We start from the raw sequence: 21,044 nt of genomic DNA, 5'->3' as shown, positions 1-21,044 counted from the left end.
TTTTTTATATAGGCATAAATGATATTTTTGTGACCAGCAATTGCATAGGTAGAATATTATTGTGATAACCCGGTACTGTTCATATGTCAGGGCTATGGTTCCACCCTTGCGTTTATTTGTGACTGAAAAACGTTAAAGAAGAGGTTGATAATAAAATATCACATTATGAAATCATTCACATTCAGGTGGATAGTTCAAATTTAGTAGGCTACCTAAGATTACAGCATTGAAACTTTTAAACTTTAAAAATTTCCAATGTAGAACTTCACTTGTATTGGACATAATTATCATTCAGTTTCAAAACCAATCATTGTTACAATAATCTTGTAATAAGAGGAACATTTTGAAAAAGATGTTGCATGTGATCTTCAAGCTTTAAACATTTCAAATTTTTCCAAACATTCAATATTTTTAAAACTGTTCTCCTTAAACCTTTTACAAAGTAACGGTATTCAAAGTACAATTGAGAAGATAACAAAGTAAGTTTCAATTTTCCAACAATGGTTAATATGAGTTATGCTATAACATTAAAAAGATGTAAAACTTTTTACAGGTAGCATAAGCTAATTATTATACTCTTCAGTAGACCTACTATTATCTTCACCAGTCGAATTAGTTCCAATTCCTTTCAGCAGCAAGGTCTTCTCAATAGAGCAGAACAATGAATTATCTCTGAATTTTTGAAATAAAAAATAAGGTGCGTGAAGTTTTGCCCTTTATAAGCAACTGTAAATTCAGACTTTTCACTCATCTCAAACTGAAGGCTCAAGAAGATTCCTATTTGCAGTTCAACATAGCTAGTTACGTTTTGTTGAAGGTTTTCTGAGTGAAATTTGTTGTTAAAATGTCAAATTGTTTTTTTCTCTTGTTCACCTTGTTGGTTTGTCCATCCCTTCAGAAACCTCCACCATCATCAAAGCATTCTGGATTCATCGAAGCCGATAATGTTGGTAAGTGAACACAGTAATAAATAGACAATCATAAAATAAATATTAGAGAATAATATATTTGAAATATGAATATATAAGATGAATTTCTAAAGAGTACAACCGTATGGAATTATTTTTTATTAATTACCAAATCAAGTAGCCCTATTGAAATGTTATTGAAAAATGAAAATGTATTATTCCAAAAGAGTATTTTAATAGGGCTTTGAGTTGTTTGATTATTAAATAAATTACTAGTATCCTCTTTTCACTGTTCTACATCAACACAAAATATATTATTGACAATAAAGTATAAGCCTATGGTATTATAGTAATAGTAATTTCTTGAATAATCATGAATTTTTGATGTATTTGAATGAAGCACAAACTGAACTTTTATATATTTGACAGTGAGAATAATTATGTATTTGGTAATAACTGAACATTTTATTGTTTTGTGTACTTTGGATCATAATAATATTGTCTGATATACAGTAGGCAGTAGGCCCAAATTATATTAGTTTGTGCTCATGATTAAAAGCGAGCCACTAATATGAACGTTTTTCCAAATATAAAAAGTATCAATAAAATTAAGCCACTGTCATATTCTATCAACTACTATTATAAGATATATTGTAAGAATTAGTGATACTATTATTATATTTAATTCAATTTATTATATTTATACATTATAAATGAGTAACAATAATATTAAAGCTGCGTTTACACCAAAGTTATTAACAAAATGTTTATTTTTCCGTCCTAATAGATATTCTATTGGATTATACATATCTTATCATACACTTATGATGTGCATATGTGTTTGTCATATTCCGTTTAATCTAATAGAATCTATAAGGACGGAAAAATAAACATTTTGTTGATAACTTTGGTGTGAACGCAGCCTCAGCCACTGTCATATTCTATCAACTAGAGGAAGCTATAGTAGTGATATGCTACTATTATTATATGATGCATATTTAATTTATTAGATTTCTTTAATGACAAAAAAAACTTCTTCAATGTTATTTTCCATCACGAACTGCTTATTATTAAATCACTTTTTTCTGAAAGCAAAAAGTGACAAAATAACCACTTAAATTAAGACAATAATTTTGATGACATAGATGTTTAGCCCAATTCGAATTTGAATCAGCGAAATGGGAATAAATTGACCTATTCAAATTCTTATATATTATAGAAATACGAGCAGATGTAACCCGCACTCCACAAGGGTCTATGAAGAACACAAATAGATTGAATTATAGTTTTATAATTCCTTGCTAAAAATTAAATGGAATAATAACTTACCGTATCCTTTTAACATCACGGTAGAAATATCCATTGAAAAAATAGACAAAAATAGAATACAGTACCTAATTATTTATTATTTAGTCAAAACTACATGAATAATGAGCATTGAAGTTCAAACCGGGGTCCTTCAAATGATAGCCGAGCACGCGCTATTATCTAAGGAAACGGCTACACTCGGTAGTTGAGTTACTTGTACTTGAGTACTTGTTTGTGCTTTCGTTATAACGTGAAGTTTGAATCACACATTTAATATAATTTTGTAGAATTGATTTGATTATTGAATAATATCGTATATGCTATTTTGATATCAAAATGAATGAAGCCGGCTAGCCCCATTCGCTTTATCTACGAAAAATACTCTAGCTTGAGTTAAGTAATTTTTGACAAAAAACTCATTCTACCACGAATTAATTAGGCGTATTTCAATTTATTAGGAGATGCAATAGACAGTATGGAGCCAAGCTGTCCACAAAATATTTGGGAGCTCAGTGGAAAATTTGAAGGTGACATTATGTTGGGACCCAACGAAATTGATGTCAAAAACGTCCGTAGAAACGAGACATCAAGATGGCCGAATGCTACATTGGTTTATCATATTCATGAGAGTTTTGGTAAGTTTTCCATATTGTAAGCTTTTCAATCTAAATGTATTGGAATATGTGTATGAATAATTATCAGAGTGAATCATCCAGTTTTCGTTCATAAGACTAGAGATTCTGATACATTTTTGGAGAATTGAGAAATATACATCACATCATAGAATAGTTTTAAACTACTTTGTGCCCAAGTTAATAGGTCAGTATGACCTAGTGAATCCTAGTAGTTAGTTTTCAACTATTGTGTCCTGGGTAGTAATTTTCTATCATCGTATGAAAATATTTTTAACGATATCACAAGTCTCCATTCACATATTCACGGGGACTATTATATCTATGATCTCTTCCCGTTCAGAAACAATAAATATGGATTCAATGAGATAATTGCGTGTTAGTTTTTATATTTCCATCAAGATATATGAGAGTATCATAAATTAATATACAATTAATGTATATAATAGTATCTATTTGACTATTTTGATGAATTGGGGAAGAAGTATTATTGGAGCATATAAAAAAGGATGAAACTAGTGGAGCGGTGAAGGTAGAGTGTATCAGAGAAGGTTGCTGGGAGTGTTGAAATTATGCATGTTCGCTTCTTTCCTTCCACCTAAATGGTACTATCTAAACGACCTGACACATTTTAATACATACAATACAAGCATTACAGTATTTCCAACACTCTTAGCTCTCAGCTAACCTCTCTGATACTGTCTACCTTTGCTACTCTTGCAATTATGTTTTGACCCTAGAGGCGAATTCCCATACTTCCAGTATCAGTGAGCGTGTTAGACACAGTGAGAATATTATATCCATATGGACTTGTGATTTTACAATACTCATGAAAATCATGTAGATTCATAGTGTATGTCTACATAATTATCAGTCTACATAGGCTACTTAATAATCATAGTCTATAATAATTGAGAACTTCATCTTCTCTATATTATATTGCCACCTTCATATTCACCCCTTCATCATGTATCATTATGACTTCACTATCTAAGTTGTATATTTTATTCTTTGGTTGAGAATCTTTGTTTTGAATGAATGAATTTTATTTGCCAAAAACAAAATACAAAAAATCTTTACAAAAATAAATATAATAAGTATATGCTACTGCACTTAAACCAAGATACATACATTTTATTTAATTAGATATAATAACGAAATGATATCCTTTATATTATAAATAATAGTTATTAAATGAAGATTCAATTTATGTTCACATGCATAAGTACAGTAGGTGAGGCAAAAACACCGGCAAAAGGAAGATTCCTTGTGCGCCAGTGTGAGTCGTAAATCAGCTTAATCAGGGATGTAATATATAAACTTGAATCTAGCGTATGAAGTGTTCGAAAATATAATTTATAATATGAAGTTGATTATTGTATAAAAGTCAACGATTGGAAATAATTCAAGTTCAGCCATGCCTCTATGGCTCTTTTTGTGTTTATTATTTCGGAAATTATTAAGTGGAAATTCAATTTGCGTTGGATTTTCAATTGTTGTTAAAGTTAAGGAAGCACTTTTGGGCTTTCAATGGTTACTTTCATTGAAAATAGTTGCTGAATAAATACTATGAATAATAGTCGAATATATTTAAAATTACCGTATGAAATGTTTTCTACTTTTTTGTGATAAGATTGTATTTCATGGAAAAATGAACAAGTTAAATTTAAAATTATGAAAATGAATGACTTTCAGAGGAAGAGGAGATACAGAGAATCAAGAAAGCAATGGCAGAGATAGAAAACTCGAGCTGCGTGAAGTTCAAAGAGTACAGCGAGGGAGATAAGGACTATGTGCTAATAGAGAACGACGAATCAGGCTGCTGGTCATATATCGGGAGAATAGGAAGTAGGCAGAAGCTCAATTTGAACAGAGAGGAGGGTTGTCTTACTCATGACACCATCATTCATGAGTTTCTACATGCTCTGGGCTTCCATCATCAGCAGAGCGCGTCTAACAGGGACGATTATGTCACAATTCACTGGGAAAATATCAAAGAAAAAGGTTGTTTATTCAAAATACGCTCTCCTTATTATATTATATGTTGTCAAATGATTCTATGAGATGAAATAGAACACAGTTTTATGTCATTTCCATGCCACTAGAAAGTAAACGGAGTTTGGTTGGTTCAAAAGTTTTCATAAAATATGTTATGAAATGATTTAATAATAATACCATAATATAATCATACTGATATATGATTTATAATCATATTTTATTGTCATCAAACGTAAAAATAAGCAAGATAATGATGGAATAGTCTATACTATAGAAACACAGGGGTCTATTTTATCAAGTTAATGCTGCAAAATATTGAAGAACAAATACAGCCTATCACAATGACATTTTCATGTAGCCCTACTGAAATGAATGGAGAATATATTGAAAAAACATAGTTTTATTCTTGACACATCCTCATTTTTGGCCAGGCAATGAATGCTCAAATGAGGGTATAGAGGGAAAAGTTGGGAAGACAATAATAATTTTTGACCCCGCAGTTCTGTTAAGGGTAGTAGGGAGGTGAACATATCAAAAGTCCCCAATTTAACACGAAAACTATGTATTTTACGGACATAACGGTAACATACAAAATTAAAGCTTACATAACTTCCTACAATATTAATTTTACAACTTTTTCTATATCTTCTCTAGTTTTCGAGATAGGCTATCCGCTCTTAAAGGTGTGACATTTTTGAAAAAACACGTTTGGCTCCAGTTTTTTTTTCAATTTTTGCTCTTATAACTTTTAAAAAATCCATGTTGATTATGAGCTCTCCCGCTAATAAAGCTCATAATCAGAATGGATTTTTCCCATTGATTTTTAAAAAGTTATAAGAGCAAAAATAGAAAAAAATGGAGTAAAACGTCTTTTTTCAAAAATGTCACATTTACAATAGCGGACAGCCTATCTCGAAAACTAGAGAAGATATAGAAAAAGTTGTTAAATGAATATTGTAGGAAATTATGTGAGCTTCAATTTTGTATGTAATTGTTATGTCCGTAAGATACATAGTTTCTGTGGTAAATTCGAGAAACCAAAAAATGGTACATTCGAACCCCCCCCCACCCCCTTCGCACAAGGGGTAGGGGTGGGGACTTTTCATATGTTCACCTCCTTACTACCCTAAACAGATCTGCAGGGTCGAAAATTTTCTTCCAAACTTTACCATCTAAAAAAATTTCCTTGACTAGACTATTCAAAATAATTTAATTTGAATAATAGGCTGATAGTTGAATGATTCATTCAATCGAAAGTTGCAAACATGAAAATTCAATTAGAAATAGAATATAAATGAGTTTTGAATAATAAATAACAGTAAAAATAATGATAATACAGGATTTTCCTTCTGATCTGACAACAATTAAGTATGTAAAAACTTATTGAACCTGTCCTGGACAATGGTGTCTCTAAACAGAGCGGTGGAGGCATCTTTTTTCCAGTCCAATTTCACTAGTTATGAATTTTCACCGTCGTCGAAACTTGAAAATTTTCAAGCAATGTGGTATCTCGGATTGTTAAAATTCATGGCAATTAATCGGCTACGTTACAACCTTTATTAATAATAAACTATATAATGATCAAATAATGTATTGTTTTTGAATAATCGTTGAAACAAAGGTTATTATATGAATAAAATATTCAATTTCAGATAATGATAGTATGGATCCCAAGAACAACTTCAAGGTAATGAAAGAATGGAAGGTGACCGATTTTGGAGTTGGCTATGATTATGACAGTGTAATGCATTACTCTCGTTGTGCCTTTTCCAAGAATGATAAGCCCACTATAACTACTGTTGTAAGTACCGGTTCAGTAAATCTAAAATGCATTTTTTGTATATTTTCCGGAAAAAACTTCTATACCAAATTCATATTATGTAATTATGTTGAACGTTGTTAATTTTGATAGCACATGAATTTTATGCTGCCGCAAGATATTGCCAATTATTGTAAAGATTGAAGAGCATAATATTTTTGGTATAAAAGCACTCTAACGAGATTCCAATGTACTCTCTACAATAATAGAGGTAACACGTGCTTTGCACCGGGGAAAATTTGGTGTTTTAAAATACCAATCTCCTTATGTACAGGAAACATAAAAAAATGTAATAATTATTTAATATTTTGTTCAAAATTACGTAGGCATAGATAATCTTTATAGAAATTGAAAATTTCCAGCAAAAATGAAAAAGAGTTTGATAGGCCTATGTCTTGACTCTTGAAACAGCAACTTTGATTCATGACCCACCCGCGCTACCAGCAAAGCTAAAACGTCGCACTTGGAGAAAGCCCTGTTTGGTTGGGCTTTTATATTGTGAAGTTAGGTAAACTTTAAATCACAAATTGAATGAACTTGTTGCAATATAATTTTTGAATTAGAATTAATTGAATAAAAGCAATGAAAATAAACCTATGTTCATCCTTGGTAAATTCAGAAGTTTTATTCGAAATTTTAAGTTAATTATTGTCCAGTACCTAGTTCAGACGTGATGATGCATTCGTGAATTTCTTATCCCGTATGTATAAGCCAGTTCTTTTCTTTATATTTAACTAGCTTGCCCGGCGAACTTCATACCGCCAAAAAGTCAATATATCTCATTTCTCACTTCACTTCATTTTCTGAATCATAAAATTTATCTGACAATCAATATTTTCATTCACATCTCAATACGAACTTCCTATGTGCTTAGTCATGCAGCATTTATTATTCCGAAAACATATGCTTCTCAATCAATTGGTAGTAATATTTTTATCAGTGAAGTTTTGGAATAAAAAAGAAAAAGTCTGGTGTGGCGCACTCACACAACTTTCCTTGCCGTTATGAAAATTGATCAACTGACGCTATAGTGTTCACACGCATCTCAAGTCTACTATTCTAAGATCAGAGTCAGCTTGTGACAGGACAATAGCGCTGCAGACACACGAAGTCTGCTATCTCATCATAGTGAATGATTTAATAGAATCAACAGTTGCAACAGTTTGCTATTGAATAATCTTATTTCCTCGATAATCGAGCTTATTTTCAATTTTATGTGAAAATGTTACTAAACATTAATTGTAGAGATTTTTATACTAAATCTTATCCACTTGAAATGTTTTGTTTAAATTGTATCTGAAGCCTAATAATTGAGAATCTAAAATCAAACTTTGCATAGATGGGGCGGTGCTCCTGAAATTTTTAAAGATATGGGACTTGTGGCAGTTGATAGAGCTCATCAATGACTTTTTTAGGTATGAATTTGATCAAAATCGTTGGAGCCGTTTTCAAGAAAATCGCGAAAACCCCTGTTTTTGACAACATTTTCGCCATCTTGAATTGCATTTGATCGAAATAATCGTTTGTGTCGGATCCTTATATTGTAAGGACCTCAAGTTCCAAATTTAAAGTCATTCCGTTAATTGGGAGATGAGATATCGTGTACACACACACACACACACATACACACACACACACACACATACAGACCAATACCCAAAAACCAGTTTTTTGGACTCAGGGGACCTTGAAACGTATAGAAATTTAGAAATTGGGGTACCTTAATTTTTTTCGGAAAGCAATACTTTCCTTACCTATGGCAATAGGACAAGGAAAGTAAAAATAGATAGGTCAAATCAGTGTTCCAAAGATGAATTTAATACGTTCATAATATTGTTGATTGTCGATAGATGATCCAGGAAATATGCGATGCACGATGAATCACAGAGAATTTCATATTCTTTCCATCTTCCATTTTAGGATGGATGTAAGCTAAGCTAAATTCAGAAAATTGTAAATTATTCTGTCATTCTTCACTACGGCAATTAATGAATGCAATATGAACAACTCTCTTTCAGTGTAATTTTTTCCAACATTTTCCAATTTCTCAATGATAGGGGAGTGATAATTATTGGTATAGGTCTTTTAAGGAATCATTATCTAGCTGGTACCAATCAACTAAACTTCAACTCCAAACTACCGTATTAATACCAGTACCGTACGGTGAACAATTTATCTGTTTATTATTACACAGTCTGCTAACTATAGATGCTAAATCATATTATCACAACATGATCTTGAATTATGATCATCTTCCCGTTCTTCGGTAGCCACTCGGCCAATAATTAAGAAAACATAGGTCTGTAAAATGGATTAATAAATAATTGTTATTAGCCCCCCTACTAAAATTTCTGGTTAGAAACCATCCCCAATATTCATACAACATATTCACAACAAAGTTCCATGCCGTTCTGTCAAGTAGTTTTTAAGTCTATAGGGAACAAGCACACAAACAGACATTCATTTTTTATACACATATTGATACATTATTTACTCATGTGTTATCAGCAAGGTAAGGTCTATGAAGTTAAGGTCTATAAATACGGTCATGACACAATTCCGTGATGCATTGCAAAATCGCCATTATGTGGGGTTCTAGTTATCTAGCTTTTATCATTGTAGATTGAACATAATATGATGTGTTATTAATAATTGGAATTGTAAAAATAATTCTTCCTACAGAATTACAGTATTTAGCAAAATACTAGAAACTGAATTGTTGATTTTTAGATTTAAAATTGATTGGGAACTTCAAACTCTTTTTGCAGTTGGCCTCGCATATTTCTGTCTTGTCCCAATGCCTTATGAATCATAATCCTTAAGTTACCGTGCAAGAATGAGAACAATTCTAAATAATGATTAGATGAATAATTGAAGCATTAATTTATTGTTTAAATTTCATTATTAAAAAATTGAAAAACTGAATTCACATATTATCTGAACTAGAATATTTTTTTTTTAATGCATAATGCATAATTTTGTTACGAGCAAATTGAATTCGAATGGATTTTCAAATGCACTGCTATAAAGACCCCATATAATGACCGCTCCATAAGGAACCCGAGTGTCATGACCTGTATTTATAGATCTTGGTTATCAGTAGGCTACTATCAGTGAATTCCTCTATACAGGTACTCTATGCACAGTAATATGAGTTATTCCAATTTTGTCAGACATTTTACCACACTGTAGGCTAACATATCCAAAACTATATTTTATTCTTGTGAATGTGACTTTAATATTTTCTGTAAACTTCTTATTGCAGGAGGAAGGTGTCAAGATCGGACAGCGTGATCGTCTCAGTGATAAAGATAAAATGAAACTGAATATAATGTACAATTGCAATAAGGTGGAGGCTGAAGTTGAGAGCAGTGATACCAATTGATTCTGATGAGGATTAATCTGATTACATAGATGATGATTTGATTAAGGTTCTCATTTGAGCACTTTTGATCAGATTTCATGTTTAGTTATGACATAGAATAGGTAATGCATTTAGGCTACATTCATTCATTATTTTTCTAAAACTACCTATATAAACTTATGTGACTGAAATCAACATGAATTAAAAGTTACATCTTGCTTTCATAACTTTGAGGTTTTGGGTATTTATTTCCTTCCTTATCTATTATAAAATTTTCGTTTTATAATTATTATATTCGAAGCAATTATATCTCTCAGGTATTATTGATAGCAGTTTAACCAAAGTTCAACTTAATTCGAGATCAAAGTAAGATATCATTGCATCCATGGTAAAATGTGTTGAATCAGCTAATGGTTTAAAATCGACATGGAATATAATTAGGCCTACCCACCATCGAGTATACGGACCTTAAAATTTACATCCTACTTTAATTCTATATTTTTCAATTGTTTAGCAGCTTCACGGGAATTTGTACAATTGAATATTGAATTGAAAAATATCTTGAACTATGAACTTTCACATTTCAAAATCTGTGGAATTGAGTGATTGATTGCTTCCGTTAATATTATAATGTGAGAATGAGAAAGGGAGATGGAATCAAGTAGGTAACTTCACTCACCTATTAGTAGAGAATTTTTAATTTATTGAATACAGTAGGCTAGACAATAATAGTTACTAGGCAGTATCACAATATTATTCGAAGTAAAAAATACTCTCATCCAACAATCTGTTTCCAACTTTGCAGTGTTAAATATTATTCATCAACTTCAGAAATCTCTCCAACTTCGTTCTTTCTGGACAAAAAATGATGATATCAGCCATCTGCTATCCGATTTTAATATTATTTACAAAAATTTGTTATTTGAAGTTACTTACAATTATTTTTACACTTGATTGAATCCCATTAGGGTAGATGATAAGCATGTCTTTTTCATCTCAGAGATATTCGAAGCTTTCTCCATCGTTACAGTTTGCCATATTATTATAGAAATATAGTCAGAATTACTTACATTTTTGTAAAGAGCCAAATGTATTGTATGATATATATTTGTAACATCAAAATACACAATGACGGTCACGTTAAAAATCATATTTCACAATATCTGATACTATCGATAACTTTTGCTAACTTGAATATTTGAAATTTTTCCAATTGAAATTTATCTGGCTCTTTGCTCCAGTTAAATATTATGACTTGCTGATTCACATCTTGAATTTCATGATTCCTCTAGGCATTCATATTGATTGGCACTTTGTAGTTTAATCTTACATTAATCCATATTTCAAGAATGTATACAGTAGACCTACATAATTATTACTTAATTCTTTGAAAGGACGATTAATTATGATATTAGCTCTTCTAAAAGCAAGTAAATGCACTTGGAGAAAAGCTACGGTTTAAAGAGTATTTATACAATTTTGACCAATATAACATGTTTAATCACTCCAGGAGTGAATAGAGCATTATCACAAAACATTCCATTTTCAAAATAGTCCTACTTTCAACTCCACCAAGATCAAAAAATCATGGGCTCATTATATTAGACATGCAGAGAATCAATTCACTCCATAGAAGATCGGATAATCAATAGTTGCTTGTTATCAATCAATATTGAAAAAAATCACGAAGGCGGATTATGATACGGTACAAGTTATTCATTACATCTTACACTCTGGAAATAACTTTTCTACACAAGAAACCAATTTACCTAGAATACAATTAAAACACTTTACTCACATGGTCTACTTTTTAACAAATCAATAAAAACAATATAAAAATCGTGTAGTACCCTTTATTTTCAAAAAAAAAAAACTTAAAAATAGTTCAACTTAAGGTCTTTGGAAGTAATTCATTCTCTTTCTCATCAAACTCAATATTTGTTAGATAGTTGAACTATTTCAAAGTTTTTGAAAAAATTAATGGGTACTACAAGATTTTTATATTGTTTTTATTAACTAGAATACAATGTATTCTAGGCACCTACATTGCAAGAAATCTATAGTTACGGTACTTTAGTAGTTAGGTATTATCAATATGATATCAATAAAATGTACATTGGACAATATTTATCAGGGTCGATTGAAAGAAATTCAAAAATTATATACAAAATCCTAGGAATGACTGCAACCCACAAGAACGAGAATAATACACATAAGATCTCATCATCACCAGCAAAATGGTATCAATCAATATTAAATGATAATTTTACTTACATCGATTGGATGACAATTATAATATTCCTGGTAGAAAATGAATTCATACAATCTGGGAATCATTTCACCTCACTCTAGAGGCTATCATACACACAATCATTGTTCAATAAATTCAATATAGGCTAAACAAGGTACGAATGAAAAATACGTCCCAATCATCACAAAATCACTTGTCACCCTCACAGGTTTTCGGCTATTTACATTGTAATCAATATGATATAATTATATTAGTCAGTAGCCTATTATAAGGTGATGATCAACAATTTAGTTCCTGTCATCTCAAAATCACAATCTACTTCTTAGGATACCGTTTGAGAAGAAGGTATAATCAATGTGCTATCAATCTTAATTTGACAATGAATGAGTGGATTAAAAAATCAGTTCTGGTTATTATTTCAATCTCAAAATCACTCTCTCTCGAAGGATACAGTATTTTATACAAAATATTATGACTTGCTGATTCACATCTTGAATTTCATGATTCCTCTAGGCATTCATATTGATTGGCACTTTGTAGTTTAATCTTACATTAATCCATATTTCAAGAATGTATACAGTAGACCTACATAATTATTACTTAATTCTTTGAAAGGACGATTAATTATGATATTAGCTCTTCTAAAAGCAAGTAAATGCACTTGGAGAAAAGCTACGGTTTAAAGAGTATTTATACAATTTTGACCAATATAACATGTTTAATCACTCCAGGAGTGAATAGAGCATTATCACAAAACATTCCATTTTCAAAATAGTCCTACTTTCAACTCCACCAAGATCAAAAAATCATGGGCTCATTATATTAGACATGCAGAGAATCAATTCACTCCATAGAAGATCGGATAATCAATAGTTGCTTGTTATCAATCAATATTGAAAAAAATCACGAAGGCGGATTATGATACGGTACAAGTTATTCATTACATCTTACACTCTGGAAATAACTTTTCTACACAAGAAACCAATTTACCTAGAATACAATTAAAACACTTTACTCACATGGTCTACTTTTTAACAAATCAATAAAAACAATATAAAAATCGTGTAGTACCCTTTATTTTCAAAAAAAAAAAACTTAAAAATAGTTCAACTTAAGGTCTTTGGAAGTAATTCATTCTCTTTCTCATCAAACTCAATATTTGTTAGATAGTTGAACTATTTCAAAGTTTTTGAAAAAATTAATGGGTACTACAAGATTTTTATATTGTTTTTATTAACTAGAATACAATGTATTCTAGGCACCTACATTGCAAGAAATCTATAGTTACGGTACTTTAGTAGTTAGGTATTATCAATATGATATCAATAAAATGTACATTGGACAATATTTATCAGGGTCGATTGAAAGAAATTCAAAAATTATATACAAAATCCTAGGAATGACTGCAACCCACAAGAACGAGAATAATACACATAAGATCTCATCATCACCAGCAAAATGGTATCAATCAATATTAAATGATAATTTTACTTACATCGATTGGATGACAATTATAATATTCCTGGTAGAAAATGAATTCATACAATCTGGGAATCATTTCACCTCACTCTAGAGGCTATCATACACACAATCATTGTTCAATAAATTCAATATAGGCTAAACAAGGTACGAATGAAAAATACGTCCCAATCATCACAAAATCACTTGTCACCCTCACAGGTTTTCGGCTATTTACATTGTAATCAATATGATATAATTATATTAGTCAGTAGCCTATTATAAGGTGATGATCAACAATTTAGTTCCTGTCATCTCAAAATCACAATCTACTTCTTAGGATACCGTATGAGAAGAAGGTATAATCAATGTGCTATCAATCTTAATTTGACAATCAATGAGTGGATTAAAAAATCTGTTCTGGTTATTATTTCAATCTCAAAATCACTCTCTCTCGAAGGATACAGTATTTTATACAAAATATTTTGATGGTATTAATAATAATCTATAGTTCTAGGCTTGACACTGGAAAATATGTTCGTAGCATTTCAAAATCACTGTACCTCACAAGGCTTGAATAAAAATAGAAAATAAGTTCATTTTCCTCAGAGGAGACGTTATCAATATATTTCTAGGCTTGACTGAAAAATTCGTTCATAGCATCAAGGATCGAATAGAAAATGAAGTTTATATCCCTCAAAGGATACGGTATAATACAAAACATTGTGATGAAATTTATATTAATCAATACTTCAAGGGATGATTGAAAAATAAGTTCATATCATCTCAAAATCACTAAACCTCACAAGGCTCGATTATAAAATATGTTCATATCGTCTCAAAATGCGTTCACCTCACAGGTGACGTTTGAGATGTGCTACTGGAACTGTTGAACCCTGAGTCACTACTGTTACAACCTTGATCACTAACGTTACGTCCTGAGTAACCGCTACCGCTACGATCACTGTAACTTCTAATATCACAACCTGAATCACAGTTATTGTCTACTACCTCACCGGCTGAGGAGTCTTCTACTGAGTTGGCCTCATCGCCGTGAGGACTGACACTGCCACGTTTTCCTCGCAGAAATCGTTTACTGAGTCGAAGCATTCGGCTGCCGAAGTTATCGTTGTTCTGACTAGACTCTTCGGGGGTTGGGGTGGACTCTGACGAGGGGTTGGGGGTGGTTTCCTGGGAGGGTTTCGTGGTTTCCGTTTTGGGAATTCCTGTTGAACTGGTGCCGCTCTGGTCTGGTGTCTGTGTGGGGTCTGGCTTCACTGAATCGGTGGTGTCTTGGGCAGTACTGCAAATTGAGAAAATGAATTATTTTTCACTCTGAAGGTTGAGTCTAGACTAAAGAAAAAACTTCAAACAATAGCAGTCTACATGGAATATATATACGGTAGCCTTGTTGTGTAACAGTGGTAAACCTAGTTGCTCATTTGTAGAAAAAAAATGTTCATTCTTACTTCATATAGTTTCAGCATAGAAGAAAACTATTGTTTATGGTTTAAGATATGGAGTATGATAAGAGATGAGATAAAAGTGTAAAACTGGCTAAGATACTTGGTTTGACATCACTACGACATAGGTATTTTATCACTGAGCTCTAGATAATTCAGGTGGTTAGGAAAATAATCAGGGAAATACATTTATTAGGAAAACAGTTGAAGAGAAACAAAAAAGGGTTTTTAATCTAAGGCAAAAGGGACAATATTTATGTTTACTGTGTTACCTTAAATGATTGAATGTTATCAATTTGCTGAGAATAGATAAATACCATACCGCATACACTCTCCAACACTTGAAAAAAAAATATTTTTTTCAACAGTGGATCTGCTATTGTGACTGATGGAATTATGGAATCATAATACCTAATTGTCATATTAAAATAGGCTTTGAACTTTCCAAAACATCTTGAAATATTATATAGGTTCCTGCATATCATACAGTAATAAGCATTATCAGTCAATAAGAAATTGAAATGCTATGTAAGCAATTTAAAAAGATACAGCTTAATTTGTACCCCTCGCAAACAATACTAGACACTTCATTCTCAATAAATTGGATATTTTGCTGAGTGAAAATCCTTTCTATGACATTGAGGAATTCTTTGAACATCCACTTATAATTATTTAGTGTTAAGTATTAGAAGTGCTGAAGTGTTGTTTCAATCGATTCTGTTATTCAATTTCAAATTTTATTGTCTGTCCTGGTGTTATTTTTATAGTTTATTTATTTTTAATGTTTAAATTCTATATATATTATGTTTTTATTCACCTCGGCTTTAGACTAAGGACTATGCTCCGTTTTCATGACTTTGTCAATACATGTATAATTGTGAACGACAATAAAAACATTTGATTCGATTTGAATACATAAGCCTATACCTTATTCAACATACCAATTTGAGCAATCGCATTAGAAATATAAATTAAATATAGTAGAGTAGGATATTTTATTTAAATACACTGTAGACTAAAAAATTAGTAAACCACAGTATTAATATTCAATATTCATCGATGTGATGATAAATGATGTGTAATATTGTATGATAAGTATCTAAATATATTATTACAATTGTAATTCCTAGACCCGTTTGTACAGTCAAACCTTCAACTGATTTTTATAAGTTCGTGGCTCAACCTCAAAATGAACCAAATTATAACCAAACAAGTATTGATATGGATTAAAACCACAAACTGAAACTGAAGCTGTGCAAACTGCACTTAGTGACTTAATTCAGAAATCAGTCTACGGTACGATATTGAAATGAGTGGATTAAGCCTCACCTCATGCTGGGTAATAGTAGAGCAGGATTGAGCCTGATAGCGTCCTCATAGCAAGGTGGTGAACAGCCGGTTACCGAGTCATAGTCTGGAGGCTTCTCCAGTGTACCATCACCCTGGTGAATTGTCACAATGTGGTGCATTTGGTCTTCGCCCTGTTCAATTCACAATAAAACTGCATTAATATGGATATAACAGGAACAATTAATACTGTATTGAAATAGATAAATTATAAAAGGAAGAACAAAATATCTCACATAAAATAAAGGAACTTGGGAAACATGTATTAGTATTTCATCAGAGCTGGAATCCAGAACAGTGAGTGAACATCACAATAAAAAATTAAACGTAGCGTGAAAAATATCTGAAAGATTAGTATTTTAACAAAATTGATAATCGAAGCAGTATGGAACAGCAAAATAGAAATAAAAACTTGTACTGGAACAAGTATTTAATAATAGAATCTAGAAAACATCATCAATCTCGATGTCCAACGATAAGAAAATTAGAAATGAAAACTTGTATTGGAACAAGAATTAAATTCAATAATAGAATCCAGAAACCTTTATTAATCTTTATCTCACATTTTTTGAACAAAAACTCAAGTACCGTAAAATATAGTTATGATGGTAGAGTATAAGCACATGAAAATGTAGAAACTACTGGTAGGTACCAATGTAGAAACCATTACTTTCCAATTATATAGATGAAAATTACCACAACCACGATAATAGTAATTATTAACCCTACAATTATTTTTACAAGAGAGGAAAAATTAATCAAACGGTACCTAATAAAGCACTTTCTAGACAAAATTTCCGTTTGTATTCGAAATTTTGTTCCCAGGCTCTCTTTGACTTATTAGTTTTTCCTAGTTCAATCAAGAAAAAATAGTATATCTCATGAACTTGCTCTTTAGTGGTGATGATTACTGTACACTACTTTCCTCTGTCATGAGATAATGCCATATCACTCTCATTGTTCTTCACCCCCCCCCCTATAAAACACTTTTATCCAAAAAAGAAAATTATTTCCACTTTATGTCGTCAGCTCTGTCATTGTGGTTCATAATCTATTCAATAGTTTCTTGTATAGAAATTTTCAAACAATTTTAAACAATTATAATCAATCTCAACACAGGTTTCATCCCTTATTTTTAATCAAAATTTGACTGATGAAAAAATATAAACTTGCAATTCAATAAAAGAATAAAACGTTGTTGTTGTCTATAGTACTATAGGTACCACTATATTTGCTCAAAACTTTTCAAATTACAATACAATATTGACCCTAGGTTTTACCTGCAATCATCGTTAATCCAAACCAATTTCCACCGCTTTATCAATCATTTAAATCGACTTCCACCGCTTCATCGATCATTTTAACCGATTTCTACAATAATTCAACCCAATTTTTAACAATTCAAGCCAATTCCTACACAATTCAAACCAATTTCTTCCTATTGATGAGTTCTCATTTTTAAAAAATGCAACCATTTAAATCTGAACCAATTTTCACCGCTTCATTGATCATTCCAACCAATTTCTACAATAATTGAAACCAATTTTTGACAATTTTAACCAATTCCTACACATTTCTAACTAATGTTCGACAATTCAGACCAATTCCTATACAATTCAAACCAATGTTTGACAATTTAAATCAAATCCCACACAATTTATATTGATATTTGACTGAAAAAATGCACCGACCGCACTGAGTTCGTTGGCGGTGTCATGACTGGCCTTCATCCAGAAGCACATGGCGAGGCAGATGAGCATTGCGCCGGCTGCAATCAGGGTGACTCCGATATAGCGCACGGGCTCAGCATTGTTCTCGGCCAGACCCAGCCAGTTGAACATGGCCCCCACACACAGCAGGGTCATGCCATAGCGGTAGGGTCGCTGAGAGTACTCCGGTAGGATTAGCACCATCCTTGTCTGCAAAAAAAAACAATATATTAGTCAATTTAAAAAAAAAAAACACTTGAAAATGGTTTGAGAGCTGAAACAAGTAGTGTTTATATAGAAAAGTTTGAAAAAGAGTAATATTTGGATAAAGGTTTTAATGGAGGGTAGTTGAATGAATAGCTCTTTACAAGAAAAATGGATTGAGAGCTGAAACTAGTAGTGTTTATAGAGAAAAGTTTGAAAAAATGGTAATAAAAGTTGTTCTTTCTATATTAATTAATCAATAGATGAATTTCTGGAAGAGATGAGAAGGAGAAGTTCATAGATTTTATGAATGCAGTGGAAAATTGATTGAATTTGAAAAAAAGGAATTTAGTGTAGAACAGGAACGCGATAAAATTTGGGGAAAATCCAGGAAATTGGTGTGAGATGAAGAAATGAAAAAGATTTGGGAAGGAGGAAATCAGAAAATGTTGAGAAAATGTAGCGGCAGGACTGGTGAGAGTACACAGGTAGGGTTAGCACCATTCTTGTCTGTAATAGGAAGAAAAAAAAGATAGTTGAATCTGTGGGAAAGAGCCGGAAAATAAGTTTATACATTTGACAAAAAAAATAATTAAATATCATGGAAAAAAGGAATTTAGTACAGGACATGGACGGGGTTGAATTTGAGGGGGAATCGAGGGGAATATTGGTGTAATATAAAGTGATGAAATGGATTTGGAAAATAATAGATTAAAAAATGTAGCGGTAGGACAGTGTTGAAAGTGCTCAAGCAGTATTAGCACTATTCTCGTCCGCAGATAAACATAGAGGAAATTGATAAAAGTGATTTAATGCAAGAGGAAGAGGATAGGAAGTTATCCCAATATTGAAATTGGAAAATAAATTGAAATTCATTTGCAAAAGAATCTTAGTTACAAAAATCATGAATAAAACATAATTGAATGACTAAATATGAGTAAATAGATTGGGAAGAAAGGGAACCAGTTGTATATGAGAGAAATATACGGTAAGCAATTCATAAGATTCAGATGATCGGGAAAGAAATGGATTAGATAACATTGAAAAATGGAAGAGATCAAATATTAAGGTTCACATACAATACATACGATTGAAGGGAAAATCAAAATGGGTATTTGAAAAAATAATTTGAATAGGTGACTTATATGGACGGCATATGGAAATAAATATAACGATGGATAAAATTGAAAAAGAAAACAGTCTAATTCGTGAAAAAGAAAGAAATGTTTGGAATTTGAAACATAATAGCCTTATTAGGTGTAATTTTATTCATACATTTTACAAACAGAGAAGTTTTCTTCCTCCAGGAAAGTGATATTTTTTAAATGTTTGTATATGAATATGTTAATATATGTCCTATTTTGGTAATGCCGATGCAGGAAATACTGAAAGTGGGAAGAATTGGCAAATGAAAAACAAAGAGTCAAATTCAGAGCAGAAGACACTTGTAAATTTTCAAAGTTAGAAACTAGTTCAATGTAGCAACCGTGATTCAAGTTTGATTATATTCATTCAAAACCCTATCCGAGTCAATGATTCTTAACTTTCAAAAAAATATTTTCTTCGGTTTAAAATCTTCCCTATTTTGATTGATAACTCTCCTTATTCTCAACTTTCATTCGCCTATCTAATCATCCAGGAAGAACAGAATATCAATCTTTCATATAATCAATCAATTTCATTCAAAGAAAATTCGAAAAGTGAAATTTCCATCATGGCATAATAATTATTCAATCATTTTTGCCTAGAAGCCATCTATATCTTATCATACAAATCTCTTTAAAATCATTCATACAAATCTGTTCAATGGAGTAAATTTTCCCACAGAAATACTTCTTCATCTATATATTCAAGGAAACTAGGGCAATAGGATATAGTTTGAGAATTCACAGTCCTGACAATAAACAGTAAGCTATATACAACATCCCTATTTATACTAGACCACTATTAATTCAAGTATATATATTTTTTCATAGACTACTAGAAGAATAAAGTAGCTTATAGCTATACTGAATTCATACTGTATATACCAGTAATTGGAGGAGCATGAGTTCTATTCTTCCACTGTTCACGGCGAAAGTGTTTTCTTTTTTTCTTTGTTGGTGTTTCATTCGGGAAATTTTCCCTTTCATCAACTTTCATCACCTCCCGACCAAATTATGACGTCAGTTTCCTTTTTCTTCTATAAATGAAAGTGTTGATAGATGCATCAGTTTCTTTTCTTCTTTAATTCAATTTATTTTCCGTGATTTTCTGTTCTTTTTCCCTTTTCACTGAGATGGTGCACCATAATTGTGTTGAATATTTGGTGGTTATTATCATTATATTTTCTATATTAATTTTCAATGAAAAACTCAAATATCCATGTTACTCAGGACCCAGAACGCAGCTTATACCTAAACATAAAATAATCTTCATGTTTAAACTAATTTGAACAAATTTTTAATAGTAATTTTTTAGTAAATGTTTGTGTTTTCATAACCTCATTTATACTTTTTAATCAAAATTAGGGAGAGAAACAGTTTTGGGTTTATCATTTTGATTTTCTCCCAATCATTAATTTGATATTGTGATTGTGGAATG

General features: G+C 31.4%; 2 protein-coding genes across 5 annotated transcripts in view; one reads left to right on the top strand and one right to left on the bottom strand.

Annotated features, from left to right (window-relative positions):
* The first annotated feature begins 721 nt into the window (after positions 1-721).
* Positions 722-10,259, top strand: LOC111052007 (zinc metalloproteinase nas-13). Its single transcript, XM_039435997.1, has 5 exons — positions 722-950; positions 2,675-2,851; positions 4,544-4,899; positions 6,486-6,647; positions 9,931-10,259. The coding sequence occupies exons 1-5, from the start codon at positions 845-847 to the stop codon at positions 10,048-10,050; spliced, it is 921 nt and encodes a 306-aa protein (XP_039291931.1). The 5' UTR covers positions 722-844; the 3' UTR covers positions 10,051-10,259.
* Positions 10,260-13,364: 3,105 nt separating this feature from the next.
* Positions 13,365-21,044, bottom strand: part of LOC111052014 — a 75,025-nt gene continuing 67,345 nt past the window's right edge. For all 4 annotated transcript variants that reach the window (XM_039437209.1, XM_039437210.1, XM_022338612.2 and 1 more), the window contains 3 exons: positions 18,240-18,467; positions 16,531-16,682; positions 13,365-15,041 (listed from right to left, as the gene is read on the bottom strand). In XM_039437209.1, the coding sequence (XP_039293143.1) occupies positions 14,588-15,041; positions 16,531-16,682; positions 18,240-18,467 (834 nt within the window). In that variant the 3' untranslated portion in view covers positions 13,365-14,587. The remainder of the gene's footprint in view (positions 15,042-16,530; positions 16,683-18,239; positions 18,468-21,044) is intronic.

This window comes from Nilaparvata lugens, chromosome 10 (genome assembly GCF_014356525.2).
Source record: "Nilaparvata lugens isolate BPH chromosome 10, ASM1435652v1, whole genome shotgun sequence".
Taxonomy (NCBI): domain Eukaryota; kingdom Metazoa; phylum Arthropoda; class Insecta; order Hemiptera; family Delphacidae; genus Nilaparvata; species Nilaparvata lugens.
This window is presented reverse-complemented; position numbering and strand designations above follow the sequence as displayed.

Bases quoted from the DNA above. Each gene is read 5' to 3' on its own strand.
- LOC111052007 (XM_039435997.1), top strand. From the start codon at position 845: ATGTCAAATTGTTTTTTTCTCTTGTTCACCTTGTTGGTTTGTCCATCC. The intron at 2,852-4,543 runs GTAAGTTTTCCA...AATGACTTTCAG, and splicing joins TCATATTCATGAGAGTTTTG to AGGAAGAGGAGATACAGAGA. The intron at 4,900-6,485 runs ATGATTCTATGA...ATATGAATAAAA, and splicing joins ATTATATTATATGTTGTCAA to TATTCAATTTCAGATAATGA.